Source organism: Plasmodium yoelii (assembly GCF_900002385.2).
Source record: "Plasmodium yoelii strain 17X genome assembly, chromosome: 12".
NCBI classification, from domain to species: domain Eukaryota; phylum Apicomplexa; class Aconoidasida; order Haemosporida; family Plasmodiidae; genus Plasmodium; species Plasmodium yoelii.
Genome location: NC_036184.2, coordinates 168,413 through 182,905, shown reverse-complemented (window position 1 = coordinate 182,905; position 14,493 = coordinate 168,413). Strand labels below are relative to the sequence as shown.

The 14,493-nt window shown below is 21.8% G+C and overlaps 4 protein-coding genes across 4 annotated transcripts; 2 read left to right on the top strand and 2 right to left on the bottom strand.

The window, feature by feature from the left end:
• Positions 1 to 1,308: 1,308 nt before the first annotated feature.
• On the top strand, positions 1,309 to 2,499 carry PY17X_1202300 (PIR protein; the record flags this gene model as incomplete). Its single annotated transcript, XM_022956676.1, has 3 exons — positions 1,309 to 1,323; positions 1,461 to 2,345; positions 2,434 to 2,499. 3 exons carry the CDS (start codon positions 1,309 to 1,311, stop codon positions 2,497 to 2,499), a joined length of 966 nt encoding a protein of 321 aa, XP_022812542.1.
• Positions 2,500 to 5,408: 2,909 nt separating this feature from the next.
• Positions 5,409 to 7,520, top strand: PY17X_1202200 (PIR protein; the record flags this gene model as incomplete). Its single annotated transcript, XM_022956675.1, has 3 exons — positions 5,409 to 5,426; positions 5,567 to 7,318; positions 7,413 to 7,520. The coding sequence occupies 3 exons, from the start codon at positions 5,409 to 5,411 to the stop codon at positions 7,518 to 7,520; spliced, it is 1,878 nt and encodes a 625-aa protein (XP_022812541.1).
• Positions 7,521 to 8,649: 1,129 nt separating this feature from the next.
• PY17X_1202100 (early transcribed membrane protein) lies at positions 8,650 to 9,072 on the bottom strand (the record flags this gene model as incomplete). The annotated part of the gene is made up of 1 exon (XM_022956674.1): positions 8,650 to 9,072. One exon carries the CDS (start codon positions 9,070 to 9,072, stop codon positions 8,650 to 8,652), a length of 423 nt encoding a protein of 140 aa, XP_022812540.1.
• A 2,250-nt stretch (positions 9,073 to 11,322) lies between these two features.
• Positions 11,323 to 12,790, bottom strand: PY17X_1202000 (fam-a protein; the record flags this gene model as incomplete). Its single annotated transcript, XM_722057.1, has 6 exons — positions 11,323 to 11,406; positions 11,546 to 11,764; positions 11,861 to 11,970; positions 12,108 to 12,177; positions 12,269 to 12,491; positions 12,657 to 12,790. 6 exons carry the CDS (start codon positions 12,788 to 12,790, stop codon positions 11,323 to 11,325), a joined length of 840 nt encoding a protein of 279 aa, XP_727150.1.
• Positions 12,791 to 14,493: the final 1,703 nt, after the last annotated feature.

The window sequence follows — 14,493 nt, the reverse complement described above, 5'->3', positions numbered from 1 at the left end:
AAATATTAATTTTATTGAAAAGACACATAATAATACATTATAATGATATAATTTTTATATATTTGTTAAATTTCCAAATTGGGATATGTGGTTTTATATTCTAAAAAACTGGATAAATATAGAAAAGGATAAATACTCAATTCATGTTAAATGCCATTTTTTTATTACATATTATATTATCATTGTTTAATGAATCATCATTTTGTAATATAAATTATCATTTTTTTATCGTAGAATTAATAAAATATAAAATTTTAAATAAATTATTTGAATGTATATATATTGATAACTATAACAATAAAATATATGAGATAAAAATGAACTATGTAAAGCATTTAACGAATATTCAACTTAATTTATATATTAAAAGAGTAAATATATCTTATCTCTCTCCTCTTAAAGGTCAACATGATAACCTAATCACGTATAGTTTTCTATTATACTTTAAAATTTGCACCAATACTTATTTATATGTTAATATTTAATATTTACTAAGTATTATTTTAAAATAAATCTATATCCAAAGACTTATTTAAGCTTATAAATATGAGTTCAGTGCTAATTGCCGTTTTAACAGTGGAAAAGTATGCAAAATATATTATAAAATTGGATAATAAGGTATATTTCTAAATTGAAATATATAGGAATAGAAATAAAGTTATTTAACGATTAAACTTATTTTTAAATTCATCTATATTAATTACAAATATTATAAATTTATGTAATTTGCAAAGATAATGGAACATGCAACATAATTTGAAAATACTATAATTTTAAAAAAAAATATACTATATATTATAAGAAACAAGCATGTAAATATTTAATATATTTTAAAAAATGACTATTTATATACTTTTAAGATTATAATAACAATAAATTTCTTAATTATTTCGATTTTTGCAGTATATTAATTTTTGGACACCATTTATTAAAACAAAAGATATGATGTTGTTTATTTTCTATATTAAGAAATATGCATAAGATATGTTTTCAATTTATTATAATATTATTTATATTTTATTATATAATTATACGGAAAGGTATTAAGAATAACAATTTATGTAAAATTGTATTTATATACATATGGTAAAAATGCATTAAACACCCACAAATAAGGCAATTTATATAACTACCATAAAATTATATATTGTTCCATATTATCTTTAAATTGGTATTAAGAATAATAACATGTTTAACCATAGACAATTTTATGATATGGTTCAATTATTTTGTCATTTATTAAGCGTAAAATATATAAAATAATATGATGTTACATAATCTACATATTATAAACAAAATAAAATTGCAATGTATTATCGCCTGGTATATAATTTTTTTAATAAAATTTGATTTTCCTTATATTGTTCGATGTTATATTACCTATAAAATTCATTAAATTTGATTTTATAAGAATTTCATTAACATATATTTTTATTATACTTTTTTAATTGTGTTCTTAGTGTACAAGGTTAGATAGATTGATAAATTATTTACCCGATGATTTAAACAGCTCTACAAGTAATGATTTTAATAAATTAGGGGATATTAGGAATTATTGCTCTAATGGAGGTTCAGGGGAAACTGAATGTAAGACTGATCTCGATAGGATAAATGCTGGATGTCTATGGTTGTTCGAGCAAGCTGTTATTATTAATTTTGACAATTTAAGTAATGATGAGTCTAAAAGGTTTATTATTTACATTATGGTGTGGTTAAATAATATGTTAAACCTAAAGAAAGATGAACAAATCAAAAACTTAAATGATTTTTATACTAAATATATAGAAAATAATAAGGATTATAATAATTGTCAAAAAAAAATAAAAGATAATAATTATAATGATTGTAGTGATACATTAAATGAAAAAACGGGATATAAGAGTTTTAAGGAGTTCATAGAAAAAAACGGATATTTGATGAATATTAATATTATGTCTAAATTTTATGATGCATTTAAATCATTATGTAAAATGTATACTGAGGTTGATGCAGACGACCCAAAATCTAAGAAAAATTTAGAAAATGCTGAAAAATTTGTTGAAAAATATAAAGAACTTAATGACAATTCTAGCATTAGTGGAGACAGTTCATATAGTCAAATATTTTCTAATTTATCAACTGATTATAACAATTTTAAAGATTATTGTAATGTTAATAATGTTGATTGTAACGATATTCCAGACCTTTCATCGATAAAAACAACAAAACCTCGTGTACAAAGTTCTGAAGACCATTCTGAACAAGTTTCTGATGTTACACCATCAAGTTCGTCGATAACAAACAAATTAATTATAGTTTTATCGATATTTTCTGCAATACCAATTTTTTTGGGAATTTCTTATAAGGTAAATAATAAGGAATTTATAAATTATTTTCATTAAATATACGAAATGTTAACAAAAAAATAATACGTTTCTTAACATTTTATATTAGTATTCGTTATTTGGATTTCGGAAACGAGGTCAAAAACAACATTTAAGAGAAAAGCTAAAAAAATAAAGAAGAAACTGATCATTAATATATTATTCGAAGAGTAGTAATTATTCCAGGAATAGTAATAATGGTTGATATATGTTAAGAAGCTGTCTATTTGGAAGTAATTTTTGGTCACAATTTTTGCATAATTTTATGGTGTTTTTCTGTTGTGGGTCAGGGTTATGTTTGTGGAACCTATATTCGGGTTAGGGTTAAGTATTATATTGTATTTAATTTTGAATAATTAGATAATGTTTATTGGCCTGTAAATGTTGATCAAATATATTTACAATCTCCACATGTTTAATCCCTAGCTGATGTCTAAATATACAAGAAAATAGGTACTGCCATTAATATGAAAAGGGTCACATAACATTTTTTCATAAGTTATAATATATATAATTGAGTATTCATGCTGATTTTATATGATTAAAATAAAATGTCTATATTGTATATATTAATATAGATGTTGGCTATATATGAAGTCGTATTATTCAATATCATAATTGTCTATTATATAAAATTTGTTAATCTGCGGTTATATCGAATTATACATAACGTAATGTTTCTTTATTTGATGAAACATTTTATTTAGTAAACTTATTATTTGTGGTATAGTTGCTTTAATTTAAATTATATTATACCAATTAAACTGTAATAATGGCATTATATATGAATCTGGATATGAATTATAAGATGATTCATTTTGAATATTCCTCTACATTATAATATATCTTCAGGTTAATGGGTATATTTTTATTGTTAATTAAACATATTACCAATATATAATTGATAGTCATAAAATATAGATGCATGGTATATCGATCGAGATTCGACAATGCAACGTTATCTATAAAAGATGCTTTATGCATCTAACATATTTAATAATACAATAAAAATATGCATAATAATAAAAATTACATTATAGATATATGTATACTATCCTTTTATTTTTCGATTATATATAGCATCATTTTATGCTAAATTATTAAATTCAAACTATAGAAATATTTCTATATACATTAATTTATTTACTATAATGGTATAATATTAAATTAATCACTATTAATTTTTAAGCTTTATAGTTTTGAGGTATAAATATATTATATTTAAAATAGTTAAAAAAATATAATTATATTAATATATTTAATATCATATTTTGTTATAATAATTATAAATAATATGATAAATAGAATAGCGTTATTATTATATATCTATGCATATAATTTAATAAAATGTTCTAATAATAACTAATATTGGAATATTCTTTTGTTGCGAAAAATCCATATAATTAAATATTAATATTAATTTTATAGAAAAGGCAAATAATAATTAATTTAATTCGAACTAATATTATTTTTATTAGGTTATAATATATAAATTAATAAATATGTATTATAAATATATCGTTTTACGAGATAGTATATATGTTCTAAAATGTTATACTTTAAACAATGAAACACGGAAATATTATACTTTGATTCAAAATGTTTGTATTAAGTGGGTTAATTATTCCGTTTCACTATACAGTAATATATTAGCAAAATAATAATAGATAAAGTATTAAATACGAAGAAATCATTAAATTCATTTGATTCGAATAGGTTGCTATATATTAATTATATATATTATTAAACTTGTAATAAGATTAAAATTATATGCACAAAGCGTCAAATGAAATATTATAATTTGGGGTTAGTATTTTTTTAATGTGCTAATATTAGAATTAACGCTACCAAGCAAAATAATATTAATAATTCTATAGTTTCCTTAAAATATAGTTTTCCATTATAGAACTAAATATATTTTATTATAAAAGCAAACTATATATTTAGAAAAGTAATAATTCTAAGTTATTTTAATGAATAATTTTAATATATACATGAATTGAAAGCTTTAATGGTAGAAAATATAAGGGATAATCAAACTTTGTAGAATAGGTGAGTCTTATATGGGTACAGCTTTGTCTTAAAAAATGATACTTCCCTTATCTCTCTCCTCTCAAAGTGCAATAAACAACCTAATTACATATAGTTTTCTATTATACTTTAAAATTTCCATCAATACTTATTTATTTGTTAATATTTACTAAGTATTATTTAAAAAAAAATTTACATTTAAAGGCTTATTTAAACTTATAAATAGCTTAATAAATACGGATTCAATGTTAAATGTCGTTTTAAACCAGGGGAAAGATGTGCAAAATATTTTATAAAATTACATAATAAGATATATTTCTAAATTGGAATATATAGGAATAAAAATAAAGTTATCGAACTTATTAAAATAAATTATGAATTTATCTATATTAAATAAAAATAATATTAAAATTATGTAATTTGGATAAAAATGGAGCATGCAACTTAATTTGAAAATACAATATTTTAATAAAACAGTGGTATATAATATTAGAAACAAATATATAAAAATTTAATATATTAAAAAAAATGGCTATTTATATATTTTTAAGGATTATAATAATACTTTCTTAATTTTTTGATTTATACAGTATTTAAGTTTTAGGTTGTTGTTTATGTTCTATATTAAAACATATGTTTAAGTATATATTTTTTTAATTCATTATAAAATTCCTTAATATTTTATAATAAAATTAATTATATAGAATACTATTAGTAATATTGACTTTATGCATAAATTGTATTATATATACATATGGTTAAATATGTATTAAACCAACCATAATTTAAGGCAATTTAGCAAATATCAATAACAGTAAATATAATATTTCTTTATTAATATTATTGTATTATTATTCCATATTAATTTTAAATTATTATTAAAATTTTTAATGTTTTTAATACGTTAAATGTGATATAGGAGGCTCATTTACAGTATATATATTGTCAATATATATATTTTATATAAAAACAATATGATATCAATCTATAGATTAAGAACAAAATTCTATTACAATGGGGGATCTAAAAATGGTAAATAATTTTATTTTAAAATAAAACATGGCTATCCTTTATTTTATTATGTTTAATTTGTTTACAAGTCACATTAAATTTTATTCAATAAATTTTGTATTAATACATATTTTTATTAATTTATATATACTTTTTCTCAGTGTGAGTTATTTCTTCAAGCTGATGATTTTTTTAATGGTAATAGTGACGTACATAATAAAATTAACAAATCCAAAGAATACCGCGATTATTGCATTAATAATAAAACATGCTCAAATACGATTGAAAGTATTGGTGCTTTGGGTGAGGGTTTATTTATGAAGGTTTACACTAATGAAAACAAGTATTCTGATCATGTTATGCTGTGGTTAGCTCATAAATTGTTTGATGTAGTCAAAGAAAAAGACAACGAAAAAGCTAATAAAATTACTTTAAGTTCGGCTTATGATGAATATTTAAAGAAATATATGGGTAGTTTTAAATATTGGAATACTTCATATTATACAAATGATTTGAAAAATGCTAATCTTAGACACCTGCATGAAATATATACGTTACTTAATAATATATGTAATACAATTGTAGATCATAAAAAAAACAGTGCCAAAAGTAAGACTCTTTCTCAAAATTCTGGAAAATGTTTTAATCAATATATATCCCTTTACAATAAATTTTCTAAATGTGATTCATATCGATATCTATTGGCCAAATTAAAAAAAATATATGAAGACTTTAGAACTTCTGCCATTGAGAAGGATAATGGTGATAATCAATTAGATAAACTCCTTCAAGAACTTACAACATCTGATGGAAAAGATTCATATTCTATGGGAAATTTTAAAAAATTTAACTTCAATGGTCCAGAGTGTAACCCCCCAAATATAGATAATATTCCGAGTGTTCGAGATAAACCAGTAACAAGTACACCAACTATACAACATAGTAAAAAAGAAGAGGAGGATCAAAGGATTCAAAAGGGTCCCTCTAAAGATACAGGTAATAATTTAAAAGTTCCAGAGCCTAAATCTAAAGATCAGCAAGGGATTAAAATGCCAAAATCTGAAGATTCTTCATTAAAAGGTGATAGAGAATTAAAAGATAGTCCAACAGCCTTAAAGATTTTCAGTAATGATACAGATACTCAAAAAGGTCCAAATGGTCAAACAGGTACAGATCATCAAAAAAGTCTAAATGGTCAAATAAATCCAAGCAGTGAGTCAGAAACTAATCAAGATAGCATAAGTATGCCCCAAACCTCAAAAAGCAATCAAGATGTTTTTGATTTGTCAGCTTTAAAAGAATATGGGGATTCAATTAAAAAGCATATTGAAGAATACAAAGAATATGTTACTAGTTCACTTAATGATATTCAAGAACATTTATACGAGGATGTATGGCTTCCTTTATATGAGACTTATAGTAATTATGCAGATTATTATGAAAATTTTGATATAATGGAATATCTTAAAGAAGTATTGGAAGCAAATGAACCACAAAAAACTAGAACATTAGAGGATAAACCACCAATTAATGTATTAGAATTTACCCCTCCTTTACCAGATAGAGAAACACCAGTACAACAAAATACGCAAATGCAAGATGCCCCAGCAAAAATATCAGATGGTCAAGGAAATGATCATTCACAAGAGTCACTTTCTACACAAAAAATTGACTCAACATATAGTGGAAAAGACAAAATTTCAGATATTCCCTCTGAGAAACGATCTCAATCACCAGACGGTTCTACCAATATAATGCATAGTCTAGGAATTGAAGCAAGAGCCATTAAATCCGATGTACAAAATGAGATATCTGAAATCGGGTTTCTAGAAAATTTATTTAAAGAATACAAATTAGTTGCATATCCAGTTATGATTATTGCAACACTCGTTATTTTAGCCGTTATGTATAAGGTAATAGAAAGAAAATTAAAAAATATGTATTACTACATATTTTGTGTATGCATAAAAAACAAATAATTATATATTTTTACTATTTTTATGTTAGTATTTACCATTTGGGTGGAGAAAAAAGTTGAAGAAAAAAAAAAATATGGAAAAGATTAAAAAATTGTGTAATGAAAATAATACCGAAAGGAAGTTGCAAATACATTAATCGAAAATAACTAATGGAATAATTATAGAGTTGATAAAAAAATGATATTATTAAGTATATAGAAACATATAGAGGAAGATTATATGGCATGGTCCTGAGTTATATTTTTATTTAATTTTTTATAATTCGATAATATTTATTTGTCTATGAAAGTTTATAAATGTGATTATAATAGAAAAAATAATTTAAATATATATAGTAATATATTATAAAAAATAAAAATATATACATATCATATTCCAAAATTTCAAGGGTTCAGGGTTAGGGTTGGGTTATATTGAATTATATATATCATAATATGTTCATTTTATGAATATTTTTATTTAAAGAAACTGTCTATTTTTATTCTACAATTATGTTTTATTTAATAATACATTTTCACAACGTGGTGTTACAACAGTAGAAAAATAAATAAACTGTTATCTTATATTGTTTATATTTATGTTATATTTTATTTTTTCTATGAATAGATATGAAATTGTTTTTTAAAGCAAACAGTGTTTTAGTTAGTTTATTATAATGTTCATATATATGTACATAAAATACATTGGCAATATGCTTTAAATAACAATATAAAAAATTATTACATATGACGTAACATTTGTATTGAATCATTCTGACAATCTCATTAATTTCATTACTATAAATAGTATTAAGATCAAATATCACTTACAAATAAAAATATATGTCATGATACTATTGGGAATACAGAATAAATCACGGTTTATTTTTACTATAAAGGACATATATGTATTATATGGACAATATGTTTTTTATGGTAACAAATGGGGAAATATCGGAAAACAAAAAGTTGTTTCAATGGTGTATCGGAATTAAATAATTCTAAATGAAGCATGCGGATATATATAAGTTGTGAATTGCAATATTAAATATTGATACATTTTAATAAATCCAATATAGGATTACATATATATATGGGATATATAAATTAAAATAAAATGTTACAAAAAAGGGATGTGTATAACATAAAGATATTTAAATGGCTCGAATTAATGAAATTCGACTTGTTTAATTATATTAATTATATCAATTAATTTTTACAGAGTGTGTGATATACTTCAATTTTTGGTTTATTCTCATAATATGGCATAAAAATGGATAATATCCATCAGTAACTACAATGTGATATTGGTGGATACTCTGTTGTGGTATAATTATATGGTGATGGTTTTGTATCACTTTTTGTTGTTGATAATGTACTTTTATTATCTGATATTGTGTTTGGGTTTTTGCGTGGGACAGTTAAGGGTTTTGTTTTACTGTCCGATGATGGTTTTTTAGTAACTCCATTCTTTTGATAATGCATTACAGCAAACGTAGTACCAAATACTAATGTTAATGTTGCAAATAAAGTAGATATAACTGCAGCATTGTTATTTTTAATTTTTCTAATAAATGAATTATTAGCATTTTTTTTTTTTATTCTGTTTATAATTTCGGGGTTGGCTTCAACATAATTATTAGATCCTGGGGTTAATACATTTATGCCCAATAAAAAGGCAGCAAAATATAATGCTTTTGTTAATTTCATTTTTGCATAATTAAGTAAAAAAAATTATAATATAATAATATTAATAATAGGAAAATATATAATAAATATATAAAGGGAATTAATGTAATTATAAGAGTTTATTATAACAATAAGATAAAAAATAAAATCCAATAAATAATATTAAAATAGGAATATTTAATGTTTTTGGTAATTAAAAAATGTTTTTTAAAGGATATAAAAAAATGATAGTATTTATACTATATAATTTTTTTTAATTATATACTTAAATAAAAATTTAATATATTTTTTTTCGTGAAGATGTGATGTGGAAATATATCATGTTTATTTTCCACGGTCCAGTTTTATGTTGCAGGTTTATGAGTTTGAATTTAAAAGAGTATAAAAATTTTTAATTTTAAGTCAGATATATTTCGTTCATTATTATAAATAAAATTATAATCATAATTATAATTACAATTATAATTTCTGTATATTTTGATTAAAAAAGGATGGAATTAATCAAATATATTTGGTATATGATGGGATTTTACATTTAAATTATTTATTGTATTTTTTTCTATGTGATTGAGATATGTAAAAATAGAGGTGATAGTGTTTAAATGTTCGAGGTGTGATAATATATTTTTAGTGAATATGAGAAAAATAAAAAGTTAATAGAGTAATTAAATTATGATTTAAGATTTGGGGATGATGATAAATCGGTAATTCCGGGGAATATAATGTTTTTATACAATTTGTACAATTTTTTTTATTGGTTGTATTTACTGTTATAGTGTGGTGATTTATTGGGGGGATATACATATTTTATATGATTTGAATAGAAAGAATATATTTGATGTTACATATTCATAGATATATTATATAAATAAAGTGGTTACATATCTATCTATGGAGAGCATATATTATTTGGATTTGATATACGACTTCAAAGATGATATTTAAGAGAAAAACTAAAAAAAATACAGAAGAAAATGAATCATTATATATGATTCGAAGAGTAGTGATTATTCCAGGAATAGTAATAATGATTGGTATACGATAAGAAACTGTCTATTTTGAAGTAATTTTTGCATAATTTTTATATAGTTTTTATGTTGTGGAACCCATATTCGAGTTAGGGTTAAGTGTTATATTGTATTTAATTTTGCATAATTTTGCATAATTTTGCATAATTTTTTATAATTTGATAACATTTATTAGTTTAAAGAATTGTTTTAAATATATATAGTAAACAAGTTATTAAAAATATGTATATGATAAGTTGTAGTTTTTAAGATTTATATTAAGTCTAAATATGTAAGAAAAAATGAGGATGAAAAGTAGAAATAAAGAAATATATTTTTATAAATTATAAGAATTTAATTTCGTGTTAATATAACTTAATGTTAAATGTGTTGAACTATGCAATTTTTATATTTTATTGTTAAATTGGTGGTAAATATATTTAAGAGTTCTTATTAAATGTATCATAATTTCTTTTATATAAGAAGCGTTAATCGGAATTTAAGGTTATATTGAGGTATACGTAGTACAATATACAGAAATTTGTTTTATTTGATAGGTAACTGTATTTATTTAAACTCATTATTTTGTGGGAGAGTTATTTGAATTTAATATATGACTCCTACCTGAAATAGTATCATACGTTATATATGAAGGTATAAACTTATAATAAACTGTGTGTTTAATAGATTGTTTACATTATATTTAAAATAGACAATATGCTTATGTTTAATATTAATTAAATTGCATATTATTATAATAGACAATCAAAAAATATAGATATATATTTAAGTTATATTTATACATACAGTATTTTATATTTGAGTGGATAAAAGTAAATGATAAGTAATTAATTTGAGAATGACGATCGATATATTTTATGATATTTGTATATTGATATACAATTAATTATTAACAAGTTTTAAGTTTTATGACAATAATAAAGTACGAAACATAAATTTTTAACGTAAAAAAAGTGATAGAATTAATATAAAGGGGGATAATACAGAAAAAATAATTGAATTGTAGCATTAATTATTTGATTTCGTCACAAAATTAAAAATATTCAATATATTTTAATTCGAAAGGAAAAAAAAATTACATACTAAATAATCATTTTTTAAACGATAAAAATGATGTGGCGGTAATTTAAATAAATATTACGTATAAACATAAATTAATTTGATTAAAATATCGATTACAATATTAAAGTGTTGAAAGAGTTTTACTTGGGGTATATTGTTGTTTACTATATCAAGTGCGTTGTTATAAGGCTAGAAGATTTGAATATGTCATACCTCTATTCCTTCTATCGTAGATAGATTCGGTATAACGGGGATCATCATAAATCTACGAAATAAAATGGATAAATATATAAAATATGTCATATTTGTGTATGAATATCATAAAATATATGAGTTATAGAGAAACTATATTTTAGATAAATTTTAAAATGAGAAAAAAATGATTATTTTTTGATATTGCTTACAGAATTGATATAAGTAACATGAACGCTATCGTTTTTTTGCTTAATCACATATCCAGCTATGTTAGCACGTAATTTGATTAATGCTCCCTCAGGACTAATGCCAGTTTCGATTGATCTTGTATCTTCGAAAATTTCTATCAAATTAGTTTTTTGATCAATTTCACCGAGATAATTTAGAATTCTTGAAGGACATACAATTACAGTTGTATCATTTGATTGCTACAAAATTAATGAATAACAAAATATATGTATTGTGTAAATTAATGTATAATAATATGAATAATAATATAAATAATGGAAAAAATATATCCTTACTTTAACTTTTGCGGCTAAAGCTAGTTTTTTTCTGAAGGAACTATTTTCTTGATTTATGTTAGATTGTTCCATCATGATTAAAAATGGGGCGTATACACGAGTAAGATGTCCTAAAAAAATGATTATTTTGGACATATAGATGAAATATTATGAATGTAACAAAATATTAATGAAAATAACAGTAAAATTGAAAGATGCATAAAGGGTGATAAGGACATATTAAATTTATTGATTATTTTTTATGTACCATTAATAAACTTGGGATCTGATTTTTGGGTACCATCGAAATCCCAGAGCTTCTCTATTACATCAGAGTACTAATGAAAAATAAAAATATGGATATATATAATAATGATTATTTAATTTGAAGTTATTTTTATATGTTAAATATTGTTTGGTATTTGATACCTTAGAGGGAGACGGAATCGTAAAATGAAATCTTCCAAGATCTATATTTCCAAATTTCTTAGAGTATATAATTTTGTTTTTATTTTGTGTAAAATAGGGGGAATAATTGTCTATACTAGTCTCAGAAAGTTTTAGTAAAAGTTTTGCAGTTTCGTTTGCATGCTTTACTGCCATTGAAATTTCTTCAAAGTCTTCACATACTTTGTCTTTGTATTTCTCAAGTCTGTATACGAAATATTATTGGTGAAAGTGAGATTATTTTTAATGCGTAAAAAAAAAAAAAAGAATTTATAAAATGTGATTTAAAATATTTAATGATTATGAAGGGATGTGTTTGGCGAATATGCATATTTATATTATATGTATTTATTTTTCCATATTTTCATACATATCAACTTTTTGGGGAAGGGGTGTAGAATTCTTAGCACTATCTGCATCAGTTTCGATTTCAAGTGCTACATTTTGCATATATCCTGCAAGACTTAAAAGTGCCAAAGTAATCGTAATATATCTTTTATTCATTTTTTGATTTGATAAGTAAAATATTAATTTAAAAATTGTAAAAACAGTATATAAGTAGATTTAAAATAGAAGGAAAAGAATATCCAAGGAATTTATAAAAAATTAAACTTATTCAAAAAAAAAAAAAATTATATAATTATTTAAATGGGAAAAATTTTATCTCAAATTTTTAATTTTTATGTTTCATCAGGTTTATAAATTTGCCTTATTCTTTGTTTAAATGAACGCGTTGCAAAAGAAAAAAAACAACGTACAAAAATTATAGACCAACAAAAATATTATGATTTTAATTTTTCTAATATTACAATATTTTATATGTTACGCGTTATGGGAACACAAATTTTTGGTTTTTATAGTTAGCTAAAATTAAAGCATAGTTTTATAAAATATCTATGTATATAAGATTTGTAACCATTTATATGGATCTGAAAAAATTGTATGGATGGATACGCGTATTACCTAATGAGCACCGATAATTTAAAACATAGAGAAACGCAATCAAAAATAAATAATAGTTTTGTTATTTTTCTCCTTTATTTGAGTATGGATGTTTTTTATATTTTTATGTATTAAAGAGTTTAATTTATGGTGAAATTGATTATTTATATATGGTTGCAACTATTATAACTATAATAATCATATTCCAATTCATCATAATAATAGGATGATAAACTTTACATTATGGTGAATTATGCTTTCTGTAATTTTATTTTTTACTTTAATTGAAAATTTAATAGAATTTTTCTAATTCGTTAAATGGTCAAAATTATATATTGTCGGTGATAGTAATGGCATACATTATTTCTTGCAAATTGATACAAATTATAATAAAATTAAAAATATATATAAATATAAAACAAAACAAAATTAAATAAAAATTTAATAAAAAAAAATAAAACGATGAAAGGGTTTAGGATTTATGAATCTGAATTTAAAATAGTATATAAATTTTAAATAAGTCAGATATATTTCGTTCATTATTATAAATATAGTGGTGTAATATCTATAAAGAAAATTATAATTATAATTTCTGTATATTTTGATTAAAAAAGAAGGGAATTAATTAAATATATTTGGTATATGATGGAATTTTATATTTAAATTATTTATTGTATTTTTTGCTCTGTGATTGAGATATGTAAAAATAGAGGTGATAGTGTTTAAATGTTCGAGGTATGATAATATATGTTTAGTGAATATGAGAAAAATAAAAAGTTAATAGAATAATTAAATTATGATTTAAGATTTGGGGATGATGATAAATCGGTAATTCCGTGGAATATAATGTGTTTATACAATTTATACAATTTGTACAATTTTTTTTATTGGTTGTATTTACTGTTATAGTGTGGTGATTTATTTGGGGGATATACATATTTTATATGATTTGAATAGAAATAATATATTTCATGTGTGAGATTATTATTATAAATAAAAGTATTAAAGATCAGGGTCTAAAAATAATTATAAGAGAAATAAATTGAATTATTTATTTATTATCACTATTATGATTATATAATTGTTAAAGGAATTGGAATATTAGATGGAAAATATATAATGGAATGTCTTTTATTTTGGATTTGTTATGAAAATAAATTTTGATTATTTTGTACATATATACTTTTCAATTTTTGATTTAAAATGGTGGTAAGTTTGATAATGATATTATAAAAATGTATGGTTATTGAAGTTTTATTTTTATT